Below are 14291 nucleotides of genomic sequence, written 5' to 3' on the forward strand. Positions count from 1 at the left end.
GGCCCGCCTTCAGGTACAAGCTCTCCCTCCTCTGTGAGGACAGATCTGCATGTCCCCCCCCCCATAGCTAGCAATCCAAAACAGTCCAGTGGCGCCTGAGCGGTGGGTGTTGCCTTCTGACACACTTCCGGTGATGTTAGAGGGTTTGGCATATGCTAATGAGTTCTGCTAATGAGTTCTGCTAATGAGCTCCTGCACCTCTTTTTCTACGAAATGACCCCTGGTTAAAAGATATACAAGGTCCTGTTCGGATGAAGACTGCGAAACGTCTTTGTAATCCGGAAAGCTTCGTTAACCGAATCGTTCTGGACCTCTTCTTGTACATGTCATATGATTTTGGTTCTTTATTGTAATTTTGTGATATATTTGCAATTATTGACTTTGGTATTGTTATCTGTCGAATATACATACACACAGCTTTTATTGCTCTCTTCTGTACTGCTTCAGGAGCTGTGGTTCTCTCTTTTCGTATCACCTTTGGATTTCTGACCCAGTCACAAGAAGAAGAAGAAGAGATTGGATTTATACCCCGCCCTTCACTACCCAAAGGTGTCTCCGAGCGGCTTACAAACTCCTTTCCCTTCCCCTCCCCACAACAGACACCCTGTGAGGCAGGTGGGGCTGAGAGAGCTCTGACAGAAACTGCTCTTTTTCAAGGACAGCTCTTATCAGAACTACGGCTTGCCCAAGGTCATCCAGCCAGGTGCAAGTGGAGGAGTGGGAAATCAAACCCGGCTCTCCCAGATTAGAGTCCGCGCACTTAACCACTACACCAAACTGGCTCTCAAAGCGGCTGCTGTAGGAGGTGGAGACCTGTCAGGATCCTGATTAAATCAGTTCTCAACACCAGTCACTTTGAGGACAGCTAACTTTATTGAGACATTGATAGATACCATACTGGACACAAGCTATTGTTAGGACCCAAGTTGAGGTTACAGATATAGAGTGTTCAAGTAAAGGCACTAAAGATCAGGACCCAGTCACCCCATGGCATTTGCCCGCCAGAATTAACAGTCACCTACTACCCCACACACACACTAAGCACGCACCTCTCCCAAAGCACCCCTCCCGCCAGAACTAACAGTCGCCTACCCTCCCTCAGACACGTAGCCGCTACATAGCAAAAAAACCCAGAATAACAGACATTTGAGAAGCCAGGGCATTTGGCCCCACCAAGGTGACAAGCCCCGGGCACATCAAAGAGAGAGGAACCTCCTCTCTCAGTGGCAGGCGAGCAGTAAAATGCACAGGGAGCCTGGCAGGACCCCACACGGCACCGAGGAAGCCCGAGGGCAGGGCAAAAGAGTACCAGGGTAATTTTTAAAGAACACTGGGAAAGAGGAGAGAGAGAGGGAGACTGTGACAGCTGACACCGAAACACAATTATTTTAATCTCGCTATCAAATCTCCGGTGGCCAATCAGAAGCCTGGATGGCCAAGAGCCTCACGTTGCCCCTCCCTCTTTCTAAAAACAGCTGGTGGGCCCCCGAAAAGATGTTTTTTGAGCCCCAGGTTTTATGACTATTAGAAGGTTTTGAGAGACGCTGTGACCTTATGCTGGTTTTTGGCCGTAACAAGCATTGACTGGCTCGCTGTTCAGGAGTCCCGTGGTGCCCAAGGGCAGCAGGTTGGGGACGCCCTGCGGCAGAGGCTGTTGGCCAGAAGAGCATGAATAGTTCACATCCGGGGCAAGGGCCGAAGGGGGACTCCAGTGCACCATCTCCGTTCCCGTCTCCCAGTACCCGGAAGGTCCGTGTGGTCTCCCTGCCTCTGCAAGCTCGATATGGTGGGGCCGGACTACTGGGGGAAGCAGAGGAGAAGCATGGCAGAGCCATCTGGGGTGGAGGTGGCAAAAGTGCCGTCCTCCATCATGGCTCTCTAGCAGAGGGGTGTCATGTGTTCTTGATTGGAACCTCCTCATTTGCCTGCCTACACTTCCCAGAAGCGCTAGGGAAAAAGAGCAGGGAAATTTGGACACACCCCAGGGGCAGAGCCAGGGAGATAAAGGCTTTGGCTCCTGAGGGCGGGGTTCAGTCTTCAGCCTTTGGACGGCAGCCTCAAGGGAGCGGACAGGTGGGGGCTCCTGTTGCCACAGACTCCAGGGCAGCCGGGCAGCCAGGAGGGCAACAGTACCGGTGACCAGTCCGGAGAAGGGCTGGGGGTTTCTCCACAACAACGGGGGGGGGAGCAAAACCTATCCCGAGGTCCACAGACTCCAGAGATAGAGAGGGTGTGTGTAGGGGACAATGTTCCCTCTAAGCTGTGGAGTCTTGTGAGCAAAAATTCCACTTTGTGAGCTACTGGCATTAAATTTGTGAGTGAGCCATTTGGCTCCTACATAAATTGGTTTGCTCTGGAGCCATCCTTCCTGAGCTCAGACAAAAATGTGTGAGCTGGAGGCCAAAAAACTGTGAGCTAGCTCACACTAACTCAGCTTAGAGGGAACACTGGTAGGGGACAGAGGAATGGCGTTTTAAATCCTGTTTATTTTCTGTGCCCAGGTTGTGTTGATGTGCATGTGTTTAGGTTCTGTGCCTAATATGTATATAGTTCAAACAAACCTTTTTTGAGTTAAATAAGACCTGGTGTGCCTTGACCACCTAGTCCTCCCCGCGTGGCGCATTACCAGAAGCAAAAGGGAGACCAGGAAACCCAAACAGGCCCAAATCAGAGGAGTTGCCAACTCTCCAGGGGGTGCCCAAAGATTGTGGTACCAATTTCCCAAGGTTGGGGAATCAGCCAGAGGGATCTAGGAAGGCGGTGTCTATTCAGTGGGTGGTGGCAGTGTGTAATGAAGGGAGATAGCCTCACCAGGCAGGGTGGGAAGGCAAAAACAGGGTCTTGCAAGCCACAGAACGGCTGCTCAGTCTCCCAGGGCTGAGGGCGGGTCCCCGTTTTGCCACAGAGGGTTCGCACTCAGGCCTGCTTCAGAGAGCCAGTGGAGCATACGCATGAGTGGTGAACCACGTCTGTTCTTGGGAAGGCATCCTAATTTTCGCAATCTGAGTCTCATTCTCATCAAGGGCGTTATGGCAAGGAGCCGCTTCTAATGCAAACAGTTGTATTCACTTGCAAATCTTGCATGTGCTTCACAAGGCCGGTAAAAATAATCCGCTTGATCGGAAGACACAGTGGAGGAAATCATCTTCAGGCGGGCCGTCTCGAAGCTGCAGCTCACCAGCATCGTCATCGAAGGGGGTCAGTTTGCACTCGGAGCCCAGAAGTCGCAGGGGGCAGCTGAGGAGCAGGTAACCGGGAGCTCAGGCGGGTGCTTTGGACTGCGGTGCCCTCACCCCGCTCTGCTGCGTGGAAGCCGGGGGGGGGGGCAGTGGAAAACCTTTGGCCAGCTCGAGCGCTTTCCTTTGTTTCTGCTGTAGCCTGGCCCTTGGCAAGTGACAGGCCTCAGAGAAACAAGTGCAATGGATGGAGCCAAGCAGGCCCATAGCCACCGGGGGGGGCAAGCCCCCCTACAGATGAGTGCCGCCCCCTCAGACCAAAAAAAATCAGTGAAATATTTGAAAAATTTAAGATGGATGTGGGGTTTCCAGAATGACCCCCGGACACGGTCAGGGAGGCTTCGGTCTCGTTGTCTTCCCCCCCCCCCGGGCAGGAAAATACATAGGTTTTTAGAAATGCGAAATAAAATAAAACTGCAAAAAATAAAATAAAATGGCAAAATGCAAAAGAGAGAGCGTTGGAGACTCCCTCCCCCCCCAGCTTACACAGAAAAGCACTCCAGAATTGAGTTTCTGTCACCCCTGTCCTATGTGAACATGTCACACCGATGGCGCCAGAGCATAAATTGGGTTTGGCTGGTTGGACCTTAGTTCCTTTGTCTGTTTCTTCTTATTTATTTTTTTATTTATTTATTCGATTTGATATACCGCCCTAAGCCCCTTGGGGGTCTCTGGGCGGTTTACATAGGGGAGTGCTAATCACATTTGTATATCCTAACTACGGCCACATTATTCTGAAGGGGGTGATACGTCTAGAGCAGGGGTCCCCAACCTTTTTGAGCCTGTGGGCAGGGCTTTGAGTTAAAAGCCCAGCAGGAACTAATTAGCATAATAGGCCACACCCAACAGCTGAAACTCATTAGCATATCAGGCCACACCCTGACATCACAGCTCATTAGCATATTAGGCCGCAGCCCCGTGTTGCCAGAAGTGTGGTCATCCAGCCACACCCACCTTTTGCTTCTTATTCTGTTTACCTTGTTTGTTGTCAAAACCCAGGGCCTTTTTTGTAGCAGGAACTCCTTTGCATGTTAGGCCACACATGCCTACTGTAGCCAATCCTAATGAGTTTCTGCTGTTGGGTGTGGCCTGTTATGCTAATGAGTTCCTGCTGGGTGTGGCCTACTCAGGAGCCAGCCGGAACTCTGTTCCTGTGCGTTCCTGCCCAAAAATAGCCCTGCCTGTGGGTACCACTGGAATACTGGCACAGCCTGGTGGGCGCAGCCAGAAAATGACTGCCACAGGAGGCAGAGCCAGCCACAATCAATATCTGTTTTTACCCCTTTTATTTTATTTTTGGCAGTCTCCGTTTAATGTTAATAAAAAGCAAATTTGCATGTTTTCCAATAAATACATGTGGGTTATATTTGTTCATGTCTTGGGGCTCTCAAACATCTGACTTTTATTCTGTATGGCTCTTACGTCAAGCAAGTTTGGCCACCCCTGCCCTACTTGGTCCTTCCCACTTTCTAAAAACACTCCGCGAGCACCAAGAAAGGCGTTGGTGAGCGTCACGTTGGGGACCCCGGGTCTAGACGCACCTCATTCCAGCAGCACTGCGATACGTGACGGCGAAGCCTTTAACCTTCATCCTTTTTTCCCTTTTTTGTTTAAGCTGAGTGAAATTCTAAAATTTGGTTTGGACCGACTGTTGTCCTTGGATGGAAGCCCCCTCTGCGATGTGGACCTGGGATGTGTTCTCGGGGAAACACGAGGAGGAGAATGGGTGATGGATCGTGTGCCACCACCCACAGAAGGAAAGGAAGACCAAGAATCAGAAAGTATGTTGCTGATCTCTGAATTGAGATTGCTCTTAATTCCTTGGCTCTTCCTCAGCACTGTCTATCTTAATTAACTTCTGCAACCACCCTGTGCCCCCCAGAGGAGAGGCCCCCACCCCATTCCATGAAGGTCTTCGTAATGATTCCATTTTTAGTGTGTGTGTTTCTTTAAATGTTTAGTGTGACTGCAGTAATGTAAGGAGAGTGATAGAGGGCGACAAGTGTGATGTGATTGGCGGATGACTGAGAGTGTGGGAGGAGAGATACCTATGAGGTGATTCTGTGTTCCTGAAGAGATGAATGTGGAGAGGGTTCTTTTGGTGTGAGTCTGTGTGACAGGGGAATCAGTTGGAGCTTAGTTTAGCCTGCGTGGCTTTGAGGGAGAGAGTTCAGCCTGTGTGGCTATATATATGAGAGAGATATAAACCTGTCAGAGTTGAGACTGTGTGTGACGCCAAGCCTTGTCAGTTATATTTTCTTTCTTCAACAACAGTTCAAAAATACCCAGAAACCTATTTTGTTCTTTAATAAATAAATCATTATTTGTTTAAACATCCCAGCAATCAGAACAGTCCTTCCTCAAGGCCACATTGTCCTCTGAACTTGAGGAACTGTATTAAAGGGTCACGGCATTAGGGAGGTTGAGAACCACTGGCCTAGAGCAAGGAAACTTAACTCCATGGCTCACCTGTGGCTTTTCTGAGCCCTGTTCCCTGTGGCACCCTGTTCCAGGAAAGTGGGCAGTTCCTTTACAAATTAGAGTGATTTCATCATTTCCGTGGCCCCAAGATAAAACTGTTCCATTTTTAAAATGCAAGTCGTATGCTAGAACAGCACTTCCTGTAAACACGACCCGAAGACTGTTGTTCAGGAATTGTCAGATACATTTTCTATTTGTTTGTTTGTTTATTTTAATTTCTCCCCCGCCCTCCCCGCCATAGCAGGCTCAGGGCAGCTTAGTTTGGTGTAGTGGTTAAGTGCGCAGACTCTAATCTGGGAGAACGGGGTTTGATTCCCCACTCCTCCTCCACTTGCACCTGGCTGGATGGCCTTGGGTAAGCCGTGGTTCTGATCAGAGCTGTTCTTGAAAAAAGGGCAGTTTCTCTCAGAACTCTCTCAACCCCACCTACCTCACAGGGTGTCTGTTGTGGGGAGGGGAAGGGAAAGGAGTTTGTCAGCCGCTCTGAGACTCCTTTGGGTAGTGAAGGGTGGGGTAGAAATCCAATCTCTTCTTCTTCTTCTTCTCTGCTCACTGCTCACTTCCCTCTGTTGAAAGGGCTACTGGACAGGAGGGCAATTAAGTGAGATGAATAGGAAAAAATAAAAATAAATCTCACTTGATGTTGCATCTGATATCTTCAGTGGTTTTGTCGAAAGTGCATCCAACAAAAAGCTTTGTTTAAAAAAAAAAAATCTCGCTCAGGTCCCGACCCACATTTTGTGAGGCTCGTCAGTGGGCAACAGGCCACTGAGGAGTGACTCAAGGCGGGATGAAGCCAAGAGTCAGACCCTTTCTGCTGTGAAGACTGCTGGCTGAAACGGGGGCCAGTCACCCTCTCAGCCTGGCCCACCTTGCAGGGTTGTCAAGGGCAAAATTGTGGGAGAAGAGGAAGATTACTGATGGTGCCCAAAATTCTTTAGAGCAGGGGTCCCTACCCAGTCTTTTCTAGCCTGCAGTCACATTTGGAATGGTGACACCGCTTGGTGAGCGTGGTGACAAAATGTCTGCCGGAGGAAGCAGAACCAGCCACAAAATGGCTGCCGCAGCTTCCCTTCGGTCACACGGTGAAGATCCTTGTGCTGTGGTGGCAGCTGCTGGCAAAGCAGCGTTTTTAAAAAATTGCACAGCCCATCAAATCTCCAAGGGGGCCCGCCTGGCCCTGCCCACTGGCATTAGGAAGGGTGTTGGTGGGTGCCCATGGGTACCACATTTGGGACCCCACCTAGGAGGGTGGGCAGGATAAAATTTAAATATAGCCTGTCAGAAAGCTGTGGCTGTTGCGTCTACCCTGTACCGTGCCGTAGTAATAACGGCAATTCCTTTTGTTGCCTCTTCTTTATGAGAATCCGGTGTGATCTCAGGGGCTCATTTTGAGTTCTTTTATCTTTTAAGGCCACATGTACCTGTACGAAGGCAAAGACTACTCCAAGGACCCCAGCCGAGAAGATCAGAAGGCCTTTGAGCAGTTGCTCGATCTCCAGAAAACTCTGCTCGAAGAAGAAGGGAGAGCTCTCCGAAACAAAGCGAACGTAAGGATTGGGATAAAATGCTGTGTTTCAACCTGTTGGCTTTGAATGGGTTTGGGGAACCGGTATACAAGCAGGTTTGGTCAATTCTTCAATTGGAGAAAAAAAATATTCCTATTGAGAGGCTCTTTCTCCAGCCAGAATACATGATGCGAGTTAAGGGAATGGCGTGTGAAATGCGCCGTCTTCGTTTGACATCAGGGAGAGGACTTGTAAACACTCCCAACACCCCTAGGGGGTGCAGTGGCTACATTGAGGCACATGGGCGATGGAGGTGGGAAAGGGGGGGGGTGCTTTCCTGGCTAGCGGCATCCAGGTTCTGATCCATTTCAAAAATCCCCGGGAGTCTAAATACCAGGACACCTCTTGAGAAACTGGAACCTCACAGCAGCATACGCAGAACTGCTACTCCCCCAGGGCTTCTCGGTCAAAGAGTACAAACGCCTAAGCAGCCATAAGTCTCTCATTGGGGAAATAAGCCCTGGTGTGCATCGTGGCTCTTTCTTCATGTGCCTGGGAGATGAATCCACGTCCCTTTAAAGCCAAAGAGCCTTGACTGAGCCAGCATAATCTTGTGGACCTGGTTGGAGTGGCTTTAGCTTGAAAGCGGCTGCTTCAGTTCGTGGACTGGGGGGGTGTCAAGGTGAGGATCCATTACCTAGCGGGACAGTCTTCATCCCGTCCAGACCAAACACCTGTCTTTTAACCCCAAGTGGCACCATGAGGACCCAATGGGCTGCCAGCATCTGGCAGGAAGTGGCGTGACATCATAGCCGTGCGAGGGGAAGAGAAGGAGGCAGACTGTATGAACTTGCCTGTACGGAAGGGGAATTCTCGGTACTGTCATAGAATCACAGAGTTGGAAGGGACCTCCAGGGTCATCTAGTCCAACCCCCTGCACAAGGCAGGGACTTCACAACTGCCTCCCCCCACAGCTCCAAGTGACCCCTGTGCCCCAGAAGATGGCAAAAAAAAAAACCCCACACAACCCTCCAGGATCCCTCAGCAAACTGGCCTGAAAATTGCTTCTTGATCCTAAAGTGGTGGTCGGCGTTTCCCTGGGCCTCGCCTGACTTGCTGATCCTCCTAACGTCCCTGCCTCGAGAGGCAGGAGGCAAGGCGCCCTTGCCGCTCATAACACACACACTGGCAGCAGGTCCTTCCAAAAGGCAGCAAAAAACTGGCAGGGATGGAGGTGTTCTCTGACCTAGAAGAGGAGAAGAAGAAGAGATTGGGTTTATACCCCCCCCCCTTCACTCAGAGTCTCAGAGCAGCTTACAATCTCCATTTCCCTTCCCCTCCCCACAACAGACACCCTACCCTGTGAGGTAGGCGGGGCTGAGAGAGCTCTTGACAGAAACTGCTCTTTTTTTAAAAGAACAGCTCTTATCAGAACTACGGCTTGCCCAAGGTCATCCAGCCAGGTGCAAGTGGAGGAGTGGGGAATCGAACCCAGTTCTCCCAGATTAGAGTCCACACACTTAACCACTACACCAAACTGGCTTTCAGTTTCCAGCCTGGGAACTAAGTTCACAGAGAGAGAAGAGGAGATTGGATTTATACCCCGCCCTTCACTACCCAGAGGAGTCTCAGAGTGGCTCACAAACTCCATTCCCTTCCCCTCCCCACAACAGACACCCTGTGAGGTCGGTGGGGCTGAGAGAGCTCTGAGAGAACTGCCCTTGAGAGAACAGCTCTGACAGAACTGTGGCTTGCCCAAGGTCATCCAGCAGCTGCAAGTGGAGGAGTGGGGAATCAAACCCGGTCCTCCCAGATGAGAGTCCGCACACTTAACCACGACACCAAACTGGCTCTACAGGCTGAAGACTGCTGATCTAGGGGGCTCATGATTCCAGTTTGTACCCCAGGAGTCTCCAGCCTTTTTTAAGCCTGCGGGCACCGTTGGGATTCCCACCCAGGGTGGTGGGCACAGCCGCAAAATGGCTGCCACGCGATACAGAGCCAGCTACAAAATGGCTGCCACAGGAGGCAGCACCAGCCACACTGTGTTGGGGAGTGAGGTCACATATAACTTCAACAGATTTCTAATAGCCAATCAGAAGCCCTGCTGGGCAGAAGTCCCAACTGGCCCCGCCCATTTTCTAAAAACTATCGGTGCCAGGAAAAGTGTTGGTGTGTGCTATATGGCACACTGGGGACCACCACGGCTGTACACAGTCGTCTAAAGTCTTTCTCCCTCAGCAGCCAGATGGCCTGTTGTTGAAGGCTTTTTCGTAGAATCTGTGGGAAGCTGACTGAAGGGAGAGGGGGGAGAGTTGGTGCTGGATGAAGAGGGACAGGAGAGCTGCAGGAGATGGGAAACGATGCTGTAACCAGTGTGATGCAGTGACAAAAAAGGCTAAGGCGATCTTGGGGCATATCAACAGAAGCATAACATCCAAATCACAAGATGTCAGAGTCCCGCTGTGTATTTCTAGGCCTGGGCTGTCAAACATGCAGCATGGGGGCCGGTTTAGGCCCCTGGAGGGCTTCTATCAGGCCCACAGTGGAACTGGCTGTCTCCTGCTTCTTCCAGTTCTGCTGCTGCTGCTGCGTCATTGTAGCATGCTTTGCCAGACTCTCTCAAAACACTCAGGAGAGACAGATAGGCAAGCTTCTGTTCCCTGCACTGGCTAAGGCTCCCTCCCTCCCCCTTCCCCCTCCAGGAGAGGGAGGGATGAAGCCAGAGCTTACTTCCTGGCCAGGCTACCTCAATCACACAGGAGAGAAAGGGAAGCCTTTCTTCCCTTCCATTGGCTGAGGCTCCTCCCTGGAGGGAAGGAGGGAAAGCTTGCTTTGCTTGGCTGCCTCAATTGCATGGGAGAAATACAAAGCACTTTAAAGACCAACAAAGTTTTATCCAAGGCATGAGCTTTTGTGTGCCTTGCTACAGCGTGTGTGTTTTGTTGGGTTTGTTATGCTGTGGCTCTCCTGGGTGCAACTGGGTTCCCTCCCTATTTTCACTGTATTCATGCCCTCACGATCCAGTCTTGGTCGGTAGGAAAGCAATGTGAATTATTTAGATGAGGAATAACAAAAAGCCAGTGAGGTGGACCAAGTTCACCCAGCACATTTCCTTTGGGGATTTTGAACTTAGACTTCCCAGATAGTAGGCTGATACTGACCACTGAGGAAGACTATAGTTTTGTAGACTAACACATAGCCCTCAATCTGTGTCGTGGTGCCTTCTCATGTTCTTGACCAGCACATGAGGCAATTTATGTACAAAAGCTTGCAATGCACGGCCATTTCATGTTTTCCGTTGGACCCTAGGCTCAGAACTCTGAGCATGAGATTTCTGTACTGAATGTCAATAAATCAAAAGTAGGTTTGCAGCTTACAGATACACACTTGAACAGTATACTCAAGATTGCAACAGCACAGACATTTTGATGCAGTAATTCAGAGCGAGAGGTGTCAGCTATTGGACACTGTTAAACAGAATATTGCAAGAGTGCTAATGTTTTAAGCATGTTTTTATAAGTAAAAAAAACCCTATGTGTTTGTGTCCTTTATAAAGTTTATATCTCCACTCCTGGCATTACATTTTATCACACGCATGGCCCATCCCAACAAGGTTTCATTTATGTCAGATCTGGCCCTCATAATAAATGAATTCGACACCCCAGCTCTAGGCTGATCCTGCATCAAGCAGGGGGTTGGGCTAGATGGCTCGTAGGGCCCCTTCTGACTCTGTGATTCAGTGATTCACAGAATTCCTTTCCCTTGCTAGATTCTCGTCACTGGCATTCCAGCAGGACCCAGTAAGAAAAACCGTAAGCTGGATCCAGAAGAGCTGGAAGCTCGGCGTCAAAAACTCCAGGAGGCGGCAGCAAAGAAGGCCCAGCTGAAGGAAGAAAGGAGGCGGAAGAAGGCGGAAGCTGAGCACCAGAAGAAGTACGTCCCAAGGGCTCCCCCGTTCAGTCGTGTAGCGGCACAAACGGCGGGGGCACCTCTTCCAGTCTGGGGTGGTCAGAATTGAGCTGTCTGTTTCCTCGTGACTTGGAAGGGCTCTACGAAACATGGTGCCCAAAGTGGAACCGTTTTCCAAAACGTTTCAGAAAACTGTTCAGGGTACCAAGTAGCAACCAAAAATGCTTTCAAAAGTTGTTTTGAAAAACGTTCCCCCTGGTGCTTAAGCAGAAACTCTCGTGTGAGGGGGAAATTCACTTCGCTAGCGTCGTAGATGATCGTGCTGTTTTCGCAAACAGTGTGAAAAATACAGAGAAATCGGATGGATCACTAGAGAATTAAACGGGGGTGCCCTTGAACTCATTTACTGGATAAATTCTTATTCAGATCCAAGGTGGCCTCTGACCTCTCTCAAGGTGAAGTTCAAGTCTAAAGTCGGTCATTCACCCCTCAGGTCCATCCCTTTGCTCTGGTATACTTTTTTTCCCCTCCAGCTATTTCTGTTGGTGTTTGAAACTATTTTGTGTCTTTACATTTCCTGCCATGTTCTCCTTCCTTGCATTTCATTTTTTGAAACTTGGAAAACGAGATTCTTTCAGACTTATTTCTTGTTGCTTCAGATGTGACTAAAACTCTTACTCTTTAGGGCAAACAGTTTTTTGAGGTAGATCAAGATGGGTGGCCGTGTTAGTCTGTCTGTAGCAGTAGAAAAGAGCAAGAGTCCAGTAGCACCTTAAAGACTAACAAAATATGTGACGGGGGAGGAGCTTTAGTGAGTCACCACTCGCTTCTTCAGAGACATCTGTCCTAATTGTTGGAAAGTGGAGTGATTTCAGATGCCGAACGACATTAGCAGGCCAATGACAATAGCAGGTGTGATTGCATTAGGTGTAATATGCAGAGAGGCATGGAGAAATCAGCATTGGTAATGAGACAGGAAACCTAGGTCTCAGTTCAGTCCAGGTGGATGCATTGACTTGAGCTTCATTATCAGTTGCAATTCAGGAGTCTCTCTAATCTCATTTTATTAATCCCAAAAGTCATTTCTCAAAGGTTTGTATTTGTCATTTTTCCTCCTCTTTTTGTTGCAAAACGATGGAAATAACATCTACCGAAGGCAGTCAGTTGACTGTGATGTGTACTAGTATTTGGGCGTATTTGAATCTTACTGGTGAATGTCAACATAGGCCACATTTCTGACGGTCACCGTAACTCATTGTGCATCGCTCAAGCGAAATTGGGGTCTGTTCCGCAACCGCTGAATGAATGTCTGGTGCCCTCCTGCAGGATGGCCTGGTGGGAAGCCAGCCAGTACAGATCCAGTTGCCTTGAATCAGAGGAGAGCAGTGAGGAGGAAGAGGAGGGGCAGAGGCCGGCGGTGGATGTGGACTATGCAGACCCAGAGCTGAGCGACATCCAGTACGTCTTGGGCGATGTCACCCACCCCCGGGCAGGAGAAGAGGACGCCATCATTGTGCACTGTGTGGGTAGGTGGGGAAGGGGGCAGGCTCTGCTGGAGCAGGCCAGGGTGTTGCGTGGAGGACCGGATGGACGTCTTGAGCTGGGGCAGGAAATGGGAGTTCATGACAGTCTCTGGCCCCACTGATGGCCCCTAGTCTTTTTGGCCACTGTGTGACCCAGAGTGTTGGACTGGATGGGCCGTTGGCGTCATTCCACATTGGCTTCTCTTATGTTCTTATATTCTCTCTTCTGAGGAACAGGGCCGAAATGTGCAGAAGGCCCATTTGAAATATTTTGTCGCCCCCCTAAGTCACGCCTTGCGCCCGTGCTGCGTCTGGCTGGAACCATGCCAAGGCTCTGCCACGGTGCAGCCTTGTGGGCTCAGCCCTGGCTAGTGGCGCTGGTTTCCTGTTGTTTTGCGAGGAGCGAGATGAGTTCCTGGGGTGCGTCCCTGCGCCGTTCTGCAACGTGTGGCCAAAGGAAGACGGCTCCTACTGAATCAGGCCCTTGGGTTGCTCTCGAGGTCAGTGCTGCCGACTCAGACAGACAGCAGCTTTCCCGCGTCCCAGTTCCAGGTCTTCCCCATCACCTCCTGCCCGATCCTTTTAACTGCAGGTGCCAGGGGTGAGCCTCCTGCTTGCCAAGCAGATGCCCTGCCCCTGAGTGAAAGCTCAGGCCGCTGGGCCAGAGAACCATCCCTGAGGCAGCACTCCCTGTATCCCCTCTCTTGTCGTAGTAGCACACTGTTGCTAGGCTGTCCGGACACTTCGGCAGGTAGCAGTTGAAATGGACACACAAAAATGCCCTTCCAGGTTGTAGATGGTGATTTCTCAAGTCCAGATGACCATCCACTACGAATACGCGTCACTTCCGAGGCCGTTCGTCGTGGTCGCTGGCAGCGCGAGACTGTTGGTGCTGGAGACATTGTGTCGTGATAGTCCTCGATAGTCCTTGGAAAGCACTGAGACACATGCTCCTAAGTCGTCCGGAGCCTTGCAGCAAGAGATTCAGAGTCACATCGGCATGCAACCCTTCCAAGTTTGCACCCTTGTGCCTCACAGGCACAAGGGTGCAAACTTGGAAGGGTTGCATGCCGATGTGACTCTGAATCTCTTGCTGCAAGGCACCGGACGACTTAGGAGCATGTGTCTTAGTGCTTTCCAAGGACTATCGAGGACTATCACGACACAATGTCTCCAGCACCAACAGTCTCGCGCTGCCAGCGACCACGACGAACGGCCTCGGAAGCGACGCGTATTCATAGTGGATGGTCACCTGGACCTGAGAAATCACCGAAGGGCATTTTTGTGTGTCCATTTCAACTGCTACCCGCCGAAGTGTCTGGACAGCCTAGCAACAGTGAGCTACTACGACAAGAGAGGAGTTACAGGGAGTGCTGCCTCAGGGATGGTTCTCTGGCCCAGCGGCCTGAGCTTTGACTCAGGGGCAGGGCATCTGCTTGGCAAGCAGGAGGCTCACCCCTGGCACCTGCAGTTAAAAGGATCGGGCAGGAGGTGATGGGGAAGACCTGGAACTGGGACGCGGGAAAGCTGCTGTCTGTCTGAGTCGGCAACACTGACCTCGAGAGCAACCCAAGGGCCTGATTCAGTAGGAGCCGTCTTCCTTTGGCCACACGTTGCAGAACGGCGCAGGG

At 50.6% G+C, this 14291-nt stretch overlaps 1 protein-coding gene across 1 annotated transcript in view; it reads left to right on the forward strand.

Annotated features, from left to right (window-relative positions):
* LOC107116417 (chromodomain-helicase-DNA-binding protein 1-like) overlaps positions 1-14291 on the forward strand; it is a gene marked incomplete at its 5' end in the record, with an annotated part of 29163 nt that overhangs the window by 7234 nt on the left and 7638 nt on the right. The window contains 6 exon segments of the mRNA XM_015418311.1: positions 3097-3123; positions 3125-3248; positions 4852-5017; positions 7131-7267; positions 10998-11161; positions 12464-12663. Of these exon segments, the coding sequence (XP_015273797.1) occupies positions 3097-3123; positions 3125-3248; positions 4852-5017; positions 7131-7267; positions 10998-11161; positions 12464-12663 (818 nt within the window).

The sequence above is a fragment of the Gekko japonicus genome, unplaced genomic scaffold, assembly GCF_001447785.1.
Source record: "Gekko japonicus isolate JY-2015 unplaced genomic scaffold, Gekko_japonicus_V1.1 scaffold6094, whole genome shotgun sequence".
NCBI lineage: Eukaryota > Metazoa > Chordata > Lepidosauria > Squamata > Gekkonidae > Gekko > Gekko japonicus.